General features: G+C 36.8%; 1 protein-coding gene across 2 annotated transcripts in view; it reads left to right on the top strand.

Annotated features, from left to right (window-relative positions):
- Nucleotides 1–14,475, top strand: part of GOPC (golgi associated PDZ and coiled-coil motif containing) — a 32,138-nt gene that overhangs the window by 4,577 nt on the left and 13,086 nt on the right. Inside the window, exons 2-4 of one of the 2 annotated variants that reach the window (XM_045188712.3) lie at nucleotides 9,493–9,657; nucleotides 10,475–10,498; nucleotides 13,666–13,841. In XM_045188712.3, coding sequence (XP_045044647.1) covers nucleotides 9,493–9,657; nucleotides 10,475–10,498; nucleotides 13,666–13,841 — 365 coding nt within the window. The remainder of the gene's footprint in view (nucleotides 1–9,492; nucleotides 9,658–10,474; nucleotides 10,499–13,665; nucleotides 13,842–14,475) is intronic. The other variant, XM_024551835.4, reaches the window with a different exon arrangement.

Below are 14,475 nucleotides of genomic sequence, written 5' to 3'. Positions count from 1 at the left end.
AATGACCTATCTTAACCATTCTTTCCTCTTATTCTGTGTGACCGAGTCAGATAGGTGTCCTTCAGAAACTCTGACACAGCAGTTATCAGACTGTGTGGTCTCAGGGCCCCTTTACTCTACAATTTATGAGGTCCCCAAACAGCTTTTCTAAACAATGTGAGTTATATGTACTACTATTTACGATCTTAGAAATTAAAACTGAGAAAACTTAAAATATTTGCTATAGCAGTAAAAACAACAATAAGCCATTACATATTAATATAGATATCATTTGTAATGAAAAATAACTATATAGTCAAAAATTTGAGTAGCACTGTTTTACAGTTAAAAATTTTTTTTTTTAAATATCAGGTTTAATAGAATACAGCTAGATTCTCACATCTGCTTCTATGTTCAAATAGTTGTGGTATGTGGCTTTGGTATAGTATAGGAGGAAAATTTGACCTCACAGAGTTATGTAGTTGGATAAGAAAGGAATATTTTAATAGCCTTTCAGATTATTGTGCATTTTCTTCTTTGATAGTAAAAGATAGCTTCTTAAAGGTTAGTTACAATGTGGGGCCTGAAACTCTATCCATGAACTTTCCATACACCGTTGCATTAAGTTACATTGGTTTATCTATGTAGTCTTTTAATGGGTCTTCTACCCAGGCATGATTTTAGTATTGTGCATTGGCTACTTTGAAAATATTGGTTCACTGAGTTATGCAGATCTTTCAAATGTTAGTACATCTCATTATGCAATATCAAGAGATCACATTTATTAATGTCTTTCTCATCAGAAAAGTCTTAAGTGCTGGTGATGGATTCATGTTTTCCAAAATTCTACTTTTCACTCAAAAGCACAAATTTTTTTTTTTTTTTTTGGCAACAAGTGTCAGTTGTTTTCTTGAAATAACAAATTTGTTTATTCTCAAGACAAACATATCTGCCAAGTGTATTATTAATTTTAAGAACCATAGTTTGTTCTTTTTTCAAATAAAAATAGTTTTCCACAAAAAAATGTTCAGCTTTGCAACTCCAGCGATTGTATAATGTCCTGGAGATAACATAGTTTTGTATGCTGTGGGTACACTTTATGCATACTTCCTGTTTCTTCACAGCGAATATTAAAAACACAGGTACTCAAGGCCAAGATTTTTAAAAAGTAATAATTTTTACTGCTTCATCAGGGACATTCTTACGTGGGCTTTTTCTTTAACTGCAAGTGCATAGTAGAGACGAGTGCAGGGACTGCTGGCACGGTGGTGCCACTGCCCTGGCTTGTACAAAACAGCAGCATGTTACTTACCGCTGCTTTTGCTCCTTCAGTACAAATGCTAACACAGTGAAACAGGCGCATAATGTTTGATTATTCTGAGAATAGTTTTGACCTTGTGCATCCTCTGAAAAGATCCCATAGACCTGTGAGCACTGTTGCTCCCATAATAACTGAAACACTTCCCAGGTGAGTAACCACACACCCCACCCCACTAATTCTCTTCTTTTAGTTTCTTTCATACGACTTGTTATAGTTTGTAGTTATATATTGCTGGCTTTGTAATGACCTTGGACAAGTTACCTGACCTCTCTGTACTTCTCTATACAAAAATTATGTCTCTCAGAGGATTATTGTGAGGAGTGAGACAATTAAAATTTGAATATATTCAAAACAGTGCCTGGCACATGCAATGCGGTTATTTTATATGCCATTTATTATTTTTATGAGCTGCCTCCTGCACCAGGCCACTCTAAACTTTGCAGGGCAGGATCCACATTTGTTTTTTCTGCCAGTGTGCCCCAGAAACCAGCCCAGTGCTTGGCATGTATTTGGTGCGTAGTAAGTTCTTGTTGAATGAATGTGTGATGGTCTGGGACAGTGAAAGGAAAGATAGGTTTGCTTGTCTTGAACTGTGGAATGGTTTGGGAAGAATTAGTGACAGATGGAGATCGCGATCGTTATGCTTGGACAGAGGAAATTGGAGCAAATAGGTGGAGTTTTCTCACAGAACTTTCATAGGGTAAGTGAGCAGATTGTTTCAAGAGCCGACTTGTAATGAAGAGGAATATCATTTCCTATCTTGAGGAATGGCAGAGGTTTTCACGTTTGACCTTGGAATATATTTTCAGTTTGGTCACAGTCTTTGTTTTAGAATAGGACTCATTGGCTTCCTATAATCTTGGATAGCAGGAGAAATGCTAGCCACCTCAGACGGAGGGAGAAAATAGAGGAAGATTCTTTATAAAAGGAGTGGGTTAAATTAGATGAGCTCTAAGGCTTTGTTCTGCTGTTTTGAAGGAGTAGATGAAAAGAAAGGGATCAAAATGCTTCCATTGGTTACATTATCCCCATAACTTTTGTCACTAGAGCAAAGGCCCTGTGAAGAATGGTTCTGCCTTTTCTGTCTGTCGGGTAGTTTTGGATCCTTTATATAAGAGTCTCTATGATACCTCCTTTTAAAAGTCTAGTTCCAGGGAAAAAAGACAGTTTCACCAGATAAGATGTCATTGGCCCTTTTAATGAGAAAAAGAGAATTATATAGTCTGCAAGGTTTTCCTATTAATAGGAAACTCAGTATGAAATTTAATATTCAATAATAAACTGTAATAAGATGGTGTTTTTTTAATCCTCACCTGAGAATATATTTATTGATTTTAGAGAGAGAGAGACAGAGTGAGAGAGACATGGATTTGAGAGAGAAGCATCAATGTGAGAGAGAAACATCAATCGGTTGCCTTCCATATGTGTCCCGACTGGGGCTCGAACCCCCTGCCCTTTGGTGCACGGGATGACACTCCAACCGACTGAACCACCAGGCCAGGACTTTGGTGGTATTTTTTTATAGTGATACCCTGCCATCTCTATCAGATTTTTATTTTTTACATTTCTTTTACTTGCCTTATAAGCTTTAAAGCCTTTTGGGAAGTAGGTGGGTGTAGATGATAAATTTTAGAAATCGTGTAATTGCTAGAGATTTAAATTCCTGTACTCGTCATCCTAAATTGTACTTCAAACATAAAAGCATATAGACATTCTAAAGCATAATTGTTTCTTTTGATAACTTTTTGTACACGTACTATAAAACAAGATATGTGGAAGGAGATCATATTTACATCTTTATCAACAGCCTTCTATGCTGTGGTTCATTACAGTTAAACTGCTGTTTGGAGTCAACTGTTGTCTTTGTAGTTCTTCAGCAAGTTGGGGGCACATGAGCTTTTATGTGCATGTATGTCCGTGCCCACGCGCGTGGGTCTCCATGCCGGTGCACGAGTGCTGGTGTGGAGTAGGGTGTGCGTGCATGCGTGGGGCTCTTCCTGAGAGCCCTGTCTCGTTCTGAGATTGGGTAATGTTCTCTCACGTGGACTGCTTCCTTACCCTACTACTTTCAGAATTACATGTCTGGAGGTTTGGGTTTTGATCCCATTGGGGCAACTCACTCAATCTCTTTGGGCCTCAGTTTCTTCATATCCCCATCACTTTTCTTCATATGCAAAATAAAGATGTTTTGCCAGTAATTGGCAGTGCTATCCATAAGAGCGTTAAAGAAGTAAGAACTAGCTTATGATTAGAAAGAAAACAGTACAGCTCTTGTGTATTTTTCGAAGATTATCTAGACAGAGGTTTAAGATCTAGCAAAGTGGAATAATAGGAAATTGAATAAAAAATTACTTTGATTTTTGTGCCACAGAGTGGAATCCAGTAGTTAAGAATTACATTAGAAAGGAATTACCAGTTGGAAAGTTTGGACATTTTGAAAGTATGAGATGAGAAATAGAATAGTAATGACTACGTTAAATACAAATAAATTGTGATGATAACCCTATAATATTATTTAGATAAAATGCCTCTCTGTCTTTTGTACTCCTGGGAATATTTCGTTATTCAGGACATGCACACTATGTCCTGAATTTTCATCAGTCTCCCAACTCCATTCCAGTTGAGAGTGGTGATCCAGGGACCATATTTTGAGAATCATTACTCACTAGTGTTGGTTTAATGGCTTAGGTGAAGTGAAGGCCATGGTCTTAAGGCTCCGAGAACCTCTTAGAATGAGATCATTTTATTTTTAATGAGCTCTAGGGAAAGAATGGCTTGATGGTTAGTTTTATTTTTTCTGTAAATGAATCTTCAAGATCAAATGTATAAAAGTGACAAGATTGTATCTCAATAAAGTCTGCGTGTAATAAAGTTTTTAACTGTTTTTGGTTTTGTGTTTTAAAACATTTTTTATACCACTCGAAAATTTAAGAGTTGAAGGTTGAAAGCAGCTGTTTCTTTTTAATTTTCACTCTTTGCTAGTTCCAGTGTGGCCAAGGAGCAAGGCAAGACAGTGAGGTGAAAGGTGTTCTTGCATTTTCATGGTCAAGCTGGTTTTGAGTCTTCTTAGTTATTCGCTGTGTGATCTGAGGCAGTTGGTTAAATTCTGATTTCCAGTTTCCTTAACTATTATAAAAAGTTAGGGAGTACAAGAGGAATTATAGATAATGTACGATGTGTATATCTGCCACGTGGTAAGTAGATGTTTGCTTTGTGGTAGCTGTGAATATTGTAATTAAACATACGTATTAGTAGCTTCAGAAACACACTTTTCCTCATGGCCGATTGATTGCTTAATAACACTTGCACTGCCTTGTCCCGGGAATCAGACTTGGGTCCAGGGTGCTGTTTTGCCACTGACAGACTGGGTAGACCTAAAAATAAAAGCAGCCTTGATGGGCCTTGGCTTTTTTGTGTCAATATAATTGTCACAATAATAGCCTTCATTTTCTCTTAAGATCTCTTTGAATTCTAAAATTCTGTGATATTAGGAGGGTAACCATTAAGTAAAATAAGGAACTTTTTAATCTTGACATATTTACCAATGACTAACTTTTCTTAGCAACTAAAGTGCTAAAATCATAGATAAGAGTTACTTAAATATCACTAAGTTTAGAGTAAATTCTAAACACTTCCCTTGTTCCAAAAAAATAAAATTGGGCCCTGAATTGTGATACCTACATCCTCTCTTTGTAAAGGATTTAAAAAATTATTTTAAAGTTAAGCAACCTGTTGAGAAGTTTGTGTACTTACTGTCTGTGTCTATAATAGGCTGCTTTTGAAAGACCTGCATACTTCCCTGTTTCTCTTGCCCTTTTAGAACACAGTTATTTCTGATTTGAATATGGGCCTGCCAGATTAATTAATGAACGTCTCTTTAGCTTCTTTCTTCACTCTAGAAGTGTTACTCAGTAATTAATCATGAGATTTTTGGTTTGAAAAAAAATAGTGGGACAAACAAACAATATATGCTTGTTGAAATATATAGTATACCTCTTACCGCAAAGATTTAAGTCTAATTAAATTAAGCCTTTTGATCTAACTTCCAGTTTATAGGAAATACAAGGGAGAGGCATATATTAGACAACACCACAAAGAAACAGTTAGACAAGTATAGAAGAGTGAAAGACAGTGGGGTGAAAAAAAGAGATAAGAATTGTTTAAATTAAATGGCTTATTTTGAACTATTTCTGGGTGTATTTAGAATAAGCTACATATTGCTCAAAAAGTACATAGTTAATTCAAATGCTTATTTTTCCTTTTGTGATTATTTTGTTTCAAAGACCATACAACCCTGCAGGTGTTTTTTTTTTGACTAAGAAGGTACTTCCTAGACCAGGCTTCTATGTACTTTAAAGGAGTAAAGTATACTGAATATTGTCTAGTAATAGGTGATTTTACATGTTTATAATTTATTTTTGTATTGAAGTTTGTTAAATGGATGAAAGTTTGTAAGACATCTTTGTCATACATGCAAGTTTTTCTTCTCTAAGTTTATTAGATTAGGAGTATTTGTGAAAGATACTGTGTAACACTGTTAACCTATATACTCTTCTATGAGGCAATGGAAACATGAAGTTCTGCTTTACTTAATCTTGTATATATGTTTACTACATTTAAAGAACAGAGTCACTACTTGTATTGCTATTTATTTCAGTATGGAAATCTTAATGAAATTTGTTCCTGCTTCAGATTCGTAATAAAAGGGCTAGACTTTTACTGTCCAATAGGGTAGCTACCCTAATAGAGGCTTTCGAGAACTTGAAATGTGACTGATCCAAAATGAGATGTGTTAAAAGTGTAATATGCACAGTGCGTTTGGAAGACTTAGTATGAAAAAATAAAGTAATATTTTTATAATTGTTTTAGATTACTGTGGTTTGAAAGATGATATTTTAGATACGTTGATTTAAATAGAATATAACACTATAAAAATAAATTTCACCTGTTTCTTTTTTTAACGTGGCCACTAGAAAATGTAAAATTACATATGTGGCTCATACTATACTCTATTGGGCAGTGCTGGGCTAGAACGTCACAGCTTTCCTGCTGTGATGAGCACACGTACGCTGAGTATTTCTGGTCTGAGAAAGATCACAATGAATGCGTAGTTTTAAATTAAAAAAAGATCTTTTTTAAAACAGAAAAACTACAATCACAAAAGAAACAAAACATTGATAGCGTCTTTAGCAAGATCAGACGTGGAGGTACCCTCACTAACTCCAGATTCCGGGTCGGTGTGTTTATTTAGTGAATACCACAGAGGGATGAAGGCGAATGAGACAGCTCCACAAAACAATATGAGTGAATCTCACAAACATACTCTCAAGGCACAAGCCAGACAGAAGTGAGTGCATACTGTATGATTTCATTTATTTAACATTTGGAAACTGGCAGGCCATGGCTGGGTGGCTCAGTTGGTTGGAACATCGTCCTGTACAACAAAAGGTTGTGATTTCTGTCCCCAGTCAGGGCACGTGCCTTGGCTGTGGATTTGATCCCTGGCTGAGGCATGTAGGAGAGATAGTCTCTCTTCTTTCTCTCTCATGTTGATGTTTCCTCTCTATCTCTCCCTCACTCTCCCTCTCTCTCCCTCTCTCTCTCTTTCTCTCTCTCTCTCTCCCCCCCATCCCTGTCCCTCCCGCTGTCCCTCCCTTTCTCTCCCTCTAAAATCAATAAGTATATATCCTTTGGCGAGGATTTAAAAAAACAAACAAAACAGAGAAACGTTTCATGGTGTTGAAAATTCAGTGTATTACTCTGATGGTTTCCTTTGTGGAGAAGGAGAGGTCGGGATTGGGAAGGGGCCACAGGGAGAGTCCTGGAGTGGTAGTCCTGCTGTTTACATCTGTGGTAGTTAAACTGGTGTGCTTACTTTCCATAATTCATTATTTGTGTACTTCTCTGATTAAGATATACATAAACAATAAAGGTTATAAAAAAGGAATGAAGAAGTTCCGCTGATAGAGAGTGATCTCCAGGAAGTAAAAAGCAAACAAAAAATACAAAACAAGATGCAGCACAGTGTGTATATTATCAAGCAATTTGGTTTGGTTCATAGCATGCCACCTCTTCTGCCTCCCCGGCCGCCCTAATTATTATTCCCCAAGCCCCAGTCCTTGGCCATCTGTTCTTCTTTTGAAGCAGTCTTAGGATATTAATTCATATCTCTGTGCATCTAGTTCCACCCCCTAGCCCCAATTTATCAATTATTTATTTCCAACATTCAGTAGAATAGCTTCTTTTGATTATGTCATGGCAGACACAAAAATCACAAAAATCAGTATGTCTAAATAAGCTACCATCTTAATAATCTTACTATTTCCATCAACGATTGCACTGTTCTCTGAACTTAAAATCTTTGAGTTTTTGTTGACCCAATCTTGCACTGGACAGCCAGTCTGTTCCTGTTGCCGACAGTTTCCTTTCAGCATTGTAAAATGCTTTATTCTCATCTATAAACTTACCACGGTAACATCATTCAGAAAGCTACAATAGGGTGTTGTTAGTGTCCCTGTCTTCACCTCACCTGCAAATATTGTCACTAAATAATAATGTTACTAAAATGACATTGAGAGAAAATGTTCGCAAAGTTATATAGTGATGATGGTTGAACAGCTCTGTGAATATACTAAAAACCAGTGAATTAATTGTGCACTTTAAAAGAATGAATTTTATGGTGAATTATATCTCGATAAAGCTGTTATTAAAAACAAAAATGTCTTTGAGAGCCTGGAGTTACTTCCTGTCACACTAAATCTCAGTGTTGGTGTGATATCCAAAGCCATTCATTGTATCCAGCCTCACTCTCCTATTCCTCCTACTGAGCCTCACCCAGTCTGTCAGTATACAGCCCCTCTCGGTAGTCTCATCTCATTGATAGTACGCCTCCGTATTCCTACATGCTTTTGTACATAAGCTTAGCAATCTTATGAGAATAGTCAAGGCCATAGATGTTACTCCTATGTTAAAATTGGGGAGACAGAATGATTTATCTGGAATCACAGGGCTACTATTAGAAGTCATTTCAACTTTAAGATACTTACTGAGCAGCTTTTAGGTACGAGGCACTGGTTGGTATAGTTGGGATATAGATACATGTTCTTCTGGTGCTTAGAGAATGTACCTGAGATGCTTCTAACCTGTCTCTGCCTCTGCTAGTCTTCTTCTCCTCTCTAGACTGTTGTATTACTTCTACTTTGTCCTTGTTGTTTTCCTTCAAAGCCCTTCTAAACTCTGTCCTCACAAACCTTCTTTAAACCTTCCTTTGCTTTGACTTTCCTTGGGACTAGACCCATTCTAAATATATGTTACTTGCCACATTTTTCTTATTTGATTTGCATGCATATTTATCACATCATTGATAAGAAAGCGTCTCAAGGGCATAAATAATTATAATTTTTAAAGTATTTTTCACAATTTTTTTCTCATTGTGCCAACACAGTTCTGGATTCCTAGATGCTTAGTAAAATTATGTTGAATATAAAACTAAGACCTTGCCTTGATCTTTAATTTACTGGCTAGTGGGGAGGACCAAACACACACTAAGGACATATCCTGTGCACTGTTACAAAGCAATGAATTGGTTGTGGAAAATGAGAAACTTCAAATTAAATGGGTAAGTGGTTCTGATGAGGTGTTCTGTTATGTTGTAACAGTTAACTGTAGCTTAAAGTTAATTCTGACCTTTAGACCTACGGTAGCCTTAGAAACTCACACTTTAGCACCAAAAGTAACTACTAGATAGAAGGCTGAATTGGGCCAGTGTTTTTCTGGGTGAAGACAAGGTACCACTGATTGGCCTCTCTTCTAAGAAACTGTTAATGTGAGCTGACCACTGTAGCACATACTGTCTCTACAGGATGATGGACCATCCCCTTCCTGTATCTTTTCAATAACCTTGTAGATGAAGGTGAAACAGTGAACACCTTAAAGTAAGCAAAGTAGAATGAAGTGGCATTCTGTGTTAGAAGATACTGCTTGTGGCAGAGCTCTCTCGTCACTCGGATGCCTCCTACTGTTGCTTTTATGTCAGTTTACATGGATGTCATAGCTCCGTCAGACACTGGTCTTCTAGCGTTCATCTGTTCACTTCAAAGGCAGTCTCTCCTTGTCACTCTTAAGTAGTAATTATTAGGGTCGAAATAAAGAAAAGGAAGCCTACTTAATGTTCTGTATTGTTGCTGTACAAGGCACAGTTGGTGGATCTGAAATCTGAGCTGACAGAGACCCAGGCCGAGAAAGCTGTGTTGGAGAAAGAAGTGCACGATCAGCTCTTACAGTTGCACTCGATTCAGCTGCAGCTCCATGCTAAAACTGGGCAAAGTGTCGACTCTGGCACCATTAAAGCAAAATTGGTAAGTAGTTCAGAGGGTAACATATACTTACATGCATTTTAGAGGATGGAGGGGACAATTTTTAGGAAGCCTTTTTAATTATACAAGGCAGTGTGTGCACATTGTGGGAATTTTAGAAAATACAGGAAGTGTAAAGATCAACATGAGCATCCCAAATCTCATCTCCCAGAAGTGATCAGGGATGATATCAATAATCAACGGGTACTGAGAATAGGAAACAGTTTTTGGACTCCTTGATTTTGATACCTTTTGAGTGCTTCTGCCGTGTTTTTTCATCTCTTCCACATTGGCAAAATGTTTCCCTTTGAGGACCTTTTTCATCAGGAAAACAACAAAAAAAACAGTCACTTGGGGTGAGATTGGGTGAATAGGGAGGGTAGGGCATAGGAGTCATACCATTTTTGATCAAAAACTGCTGAACACTCAGTGTGGTGTGGGCAGGTGTACTTGTAAACCATCCATCATGAAGTGGGCAAATGTGTTGAATCTTCAAAAAAAATTTACTGAGGCCACATGCAGCCTCACACCACCACCAGCTGGTACACTGGTACAGATGGGTTCCTAGAACACTCACGTAGTAGAGGAAGCCTGTACTACAAGGGGCTTGTCCTCTAGAAGATAATTCCAGGGTCTTTTTAGGTGCCCTCTTGTACAGTTCCTATTTATTGCTTATGGATTTGCACATATATTTGTTCTAATTAATGTTACCCAAATGATACTCAGCATATGGAAATTTTCCCTGTAGTGATTGTACCACTAGATAAATTCATTTGTTTGATGTTTTTCTAATTATAAAACTTTTTTCTTGTATCTTAAGTCTGTCCCCTCTGTGGAGGAGCTGGTAAGTATGTTGTTTCTCTTTTGCTTTAATATGTCATGCTGAAGTGTTCTTGGTGTTTTATTTGCATATTACATGTTGTCACATTGCATTTGAAAATGATGTTAATGATGGCAGCTTTTCAATGTGCCAGTGCCTGAAAAGTTAAGCAGATGGCCCATTGTTCTCCCCTCACTACCTGTTGTTAGGGATTCGTGTAGCTGTCATGCGTGCAGAGTCTCTTACTCTCTCATGTGTGAGGTTCCTGTGCACATTACATTACACTTGATTTTCTGTTGTCAGAGAAAAAGGAAAAGATTTTTCTTGCCTGTGTGATTTGTAGCCATTATTTCCAGAGCTCATCAACTTTTGACATTTTCTGAGCCTGGTAACTTGCCCAAAAGAGCAATTGGTTTTCTCACTGGAGTGTTTTGAAGATATATTAAGGAGGACCAGCTTCCTCCTTTGCTATTTGAGTTCACTCCCAGAAGAAGAATGTGCATGTTGGTTTCTTACTCATCTACTGATCTACTGCATGTGCTGTAACTTTAGGAGTCTTGAAAATAATTGAGTGGCCTTTGCTGAATTTTAAAACCCTTACTAGAAATTATTTTTAAAAATAACAATACATAAATTCTTTCTTTTAAAGATTTTATTTATTTATATTTAGAGAGAGGGAAAGGGAGGGAGGGAAACATCAATGTGCGGTTGCCTCTCAACGCGCCCCCTACTGGGGACCTGGACGGCAACCCAGGCATGTGCCTTGACTGGGAATTGATCCAGTGACCCTTTGGTTCGCAGGCCGGCACTCAGTCCACTGAGCCACATCAGCCAGGGCACAATATATAAATTCTTAATATTTTTCCCACTTTCCCAACCTAATCAGGTTCCAGTTTGTCATGTGGCTTCACTTTTTTTGAAAATCCACAGTTTGGCTCTCTAAATACAAAATGAACTTGGTTATTACCTAATAATAACAAATAGTTTAACTAAAAAAAATTGGTTTTGTTTTTTCATTAAATGTAAAAGTGATCAACTTCAATTTTTTTAGTCCCTTTTTTTAACTTTCATCTGTTAATTTCAGGCCTGAAAGTTTGTTAGGTTCATTAGGGGGTGATCATTACAGCAGAGCGGTGACTTGATCTGTGTCTCAGATTTTGTAGGTTTTGTATAAATAGCTCATTAAAGTCATTACAAGTAGATAATTCTCAACATAAAGTTTAATTAGCCAGCAAACCAAATAATTTTTGGTCTTCTAGGAACTCTTTTTCTGAAACAAATATCATTGATCTCAATAAATGCCATATAAAAAGTTGTTCGTGTTATCTACACTGTGGCTTCTCTTAGAGCCGATCCCTGGCCTTTTAAGAATAGGTCCCGAAATAAACTGACATATTCATAATTCCAAAGTTGTTAAAAAAGGAGGGTTCTAGATTACTAGTTCTACAACTTCTTTAAAAGCAATATCTTGAAATTGTTTTACTAGTTATTTTTTAACAGAAGTTGAAAAAGCCTGCTGCTGATTAATCATTAATCTTCCTTCTGTTTATCACATACATAATAACAAATACTTTTAATCAAAGAAGTTGTCATTCATTTTAATTTGTACATAATTTTATTTTTAAGATGGTGTAACTCACTGTCTTGTATTTGAATATATTACATATTGGTGTTTAAATATGGTACATGTTGATGTACTATAGTCAAAACTACAGTTAAAACTATCACTGTAGTAGACGAAAGTGGACAGTTAAGTTAGCACCGTATTATATTCCATGAATTGCTAAAAATTTGCTTAAATATCTCAACTTGTTAATATCCAGAATAAAAAAGAAATAATTATAATAATCAGAACCCATACAGTAGAAAATATCATTTGCCATTTGCTGAAGATAAAGTTTTTCCTGATGCTGTGATAGGTCTTCAAATCTCATAAAGGGGCGTGGCAGTATAGTGAGTTATATCTTCCACATCTTATCAACAAATATAACCGTGTTTTCACAGGCTTTATAGAGTCCATTCTGTAAATCAGTAAAAGCTGTTCTACTTAGGATAGGTGAAAGTTTTTATTGTTTGGAATTTATTTTCTGATGGAAAAATAACACTTAAAATATCTATCAGAGTCCTCATCAACTCTCAGAAGGGTTTGTTTGGCCACCCAGTTTGCGCGTGCGTGACTTTGAATTTGACTGCCTTCAGGCAGGGTTGTGTGCCCTCGGTTTTCCGCCCTGCTTTGCCTTGTGCCTGCCTGTCTGCTCTGTGCTTGGACCCTGAAGGCATTTTCATTTGAACATACTGTACTCCACACTTTTAAGATAAATTGAACATTGTTTCTCACATATGAGAAACATGTTTTGATAAACATTTGATGGCAAAGACCTTGAGGTTATATTCTCTGGCTAACACCTGTAAATTCACACATACGAACTATCAACCAAGTGGAACATAGGATGACATCTTTTTATGAGAGCTAAAAATGGATATGCACCCTTCCATTAGCAGGCAAGTATTTTCCTCAGAAAACAGTTCTTCAGTTACTTTAACATATGGACAGATAAATGAGCCAGACCCCAGAATTCAGTGATAATCCACACCATAGATATTCTTATCTGTATAACATTTTAATGCGTAAAGGTCTTAATGCAGCTGTTACCAGCATTTCCCCATGACCATAACATTTCTTTTAGCTAGAATATGCTTTAATTTAAGCATTGTAAGTTTCTTGTAGTCCTCAGATAGATGAGCTGTAGAACATATCCCTATGTAGCTGACTGGTTTTGCTTTGACTGGCTTTACAGAATTATTGCATTAAAATTAATTAAACATTTGGGCACAACCACCAGAAAGACTTTTATTTTAGTCTAGTTTCTTGAGTCATTTTTAGGAAATTGAGAGCGGACTCAGTTGTCCATTGAAGCCACTTTTATTAGTACATGATAACACAGGCGTAAAGAAGACTGCTTCCCTCAGTACTCCCACTAGAAGTGGCTCCACCACCTCCTGGTACTAGTTTAAAAGAACTTGATCCAAATCTTTGTTTTCTTATTTTGTAGGAATAAAGTAATTTTTATCATATGCTTTCCTTGTTAATATTTACACTGTGCTTTTGTGTATTTTAAGGAACATGGTTTATTGCAGAGTCTTGAAAGTATTTTTATTACATTATGTTTTTTTTAAAAACATTACAATAGGAGAGAGAGCTTGAAGCAAACAAAAAAGAAAAAATGAAAGAAGCTCAACTTGAAGCTGAAGTGAAGTTGCTGAGAAAAGAGAACGAAGCGCTTCGGAGACACATCGCTGTTCTCCAGGCAGAGGTGTATGGGGCAAGACTGGCTGCCAAGTACTTAGACAAGGAGCTGGCGGGAAGGTGCGTAAACATGGGTACCCTTGTTCTCTCGGGTGACAAGTGGGTATGTAACGAGGTTGACTTTTACCTCTATGGTAAATGAAATGTTAATCTTTGCCCTAAGAGTTATTTTATGGGTGGTTACAGCTTACTGTTGTTAACTTAATTCGATAGCCTTATATACTGCAGATTTCTTTAGGCATACTAGAGAAATATTTCTGGTTTACATGCACAGAGACAGACACACACACACCGACAGTAATTTACTTGAAATGCAAACACTCTACAGCTGCACGTTTCAGCCAGTTTCTGCCCTGATAGTGTAACAGATCACGTTCACACGTACAGCACAGTTTCCATAGAGTTCCCTCTGTGGTCACTGAAATCCGATCTTTCTTGCCCCTCAGAAATATGTTGGAATAACAGTGATACCACAATAAGACAGAGTTTTGCTTGTATTAAATTTTCACAATCATTCACAAACTTCGGTGATTTGTTATTGGTACTAAATAATTTTCTGCTCATTGTCTTAATGTCACATTAGAACTGATGTGGCGCTACTAAAAATAATTTATATCACCTTAAAGTACACATTTTCTAATAACTTAGCACATTTAAAGTAATCGTTTTATAAAAAGAAAATGTTGTTAGAAGA

The sequence above is a fragment of the Desmodus rotundus genome, chromosome 11 (assembly GCF_022682495.2).
Source record: "Desmodus rotundus isolate HL8 chromosome 11, HLdesRot8A.1, whole genome shotgun sequence".
Lineage (NCBI taxonomy): Eukaryota > Metazoa > Chordata > Mammalia > Chiroptera > Phyllostomidae > Desmodus > Desmodus rotundus.
Note: the sequence above shows the minus strand (reverse complement) of the source record. Positions and strands in the feature narration are given on the sequence as shown.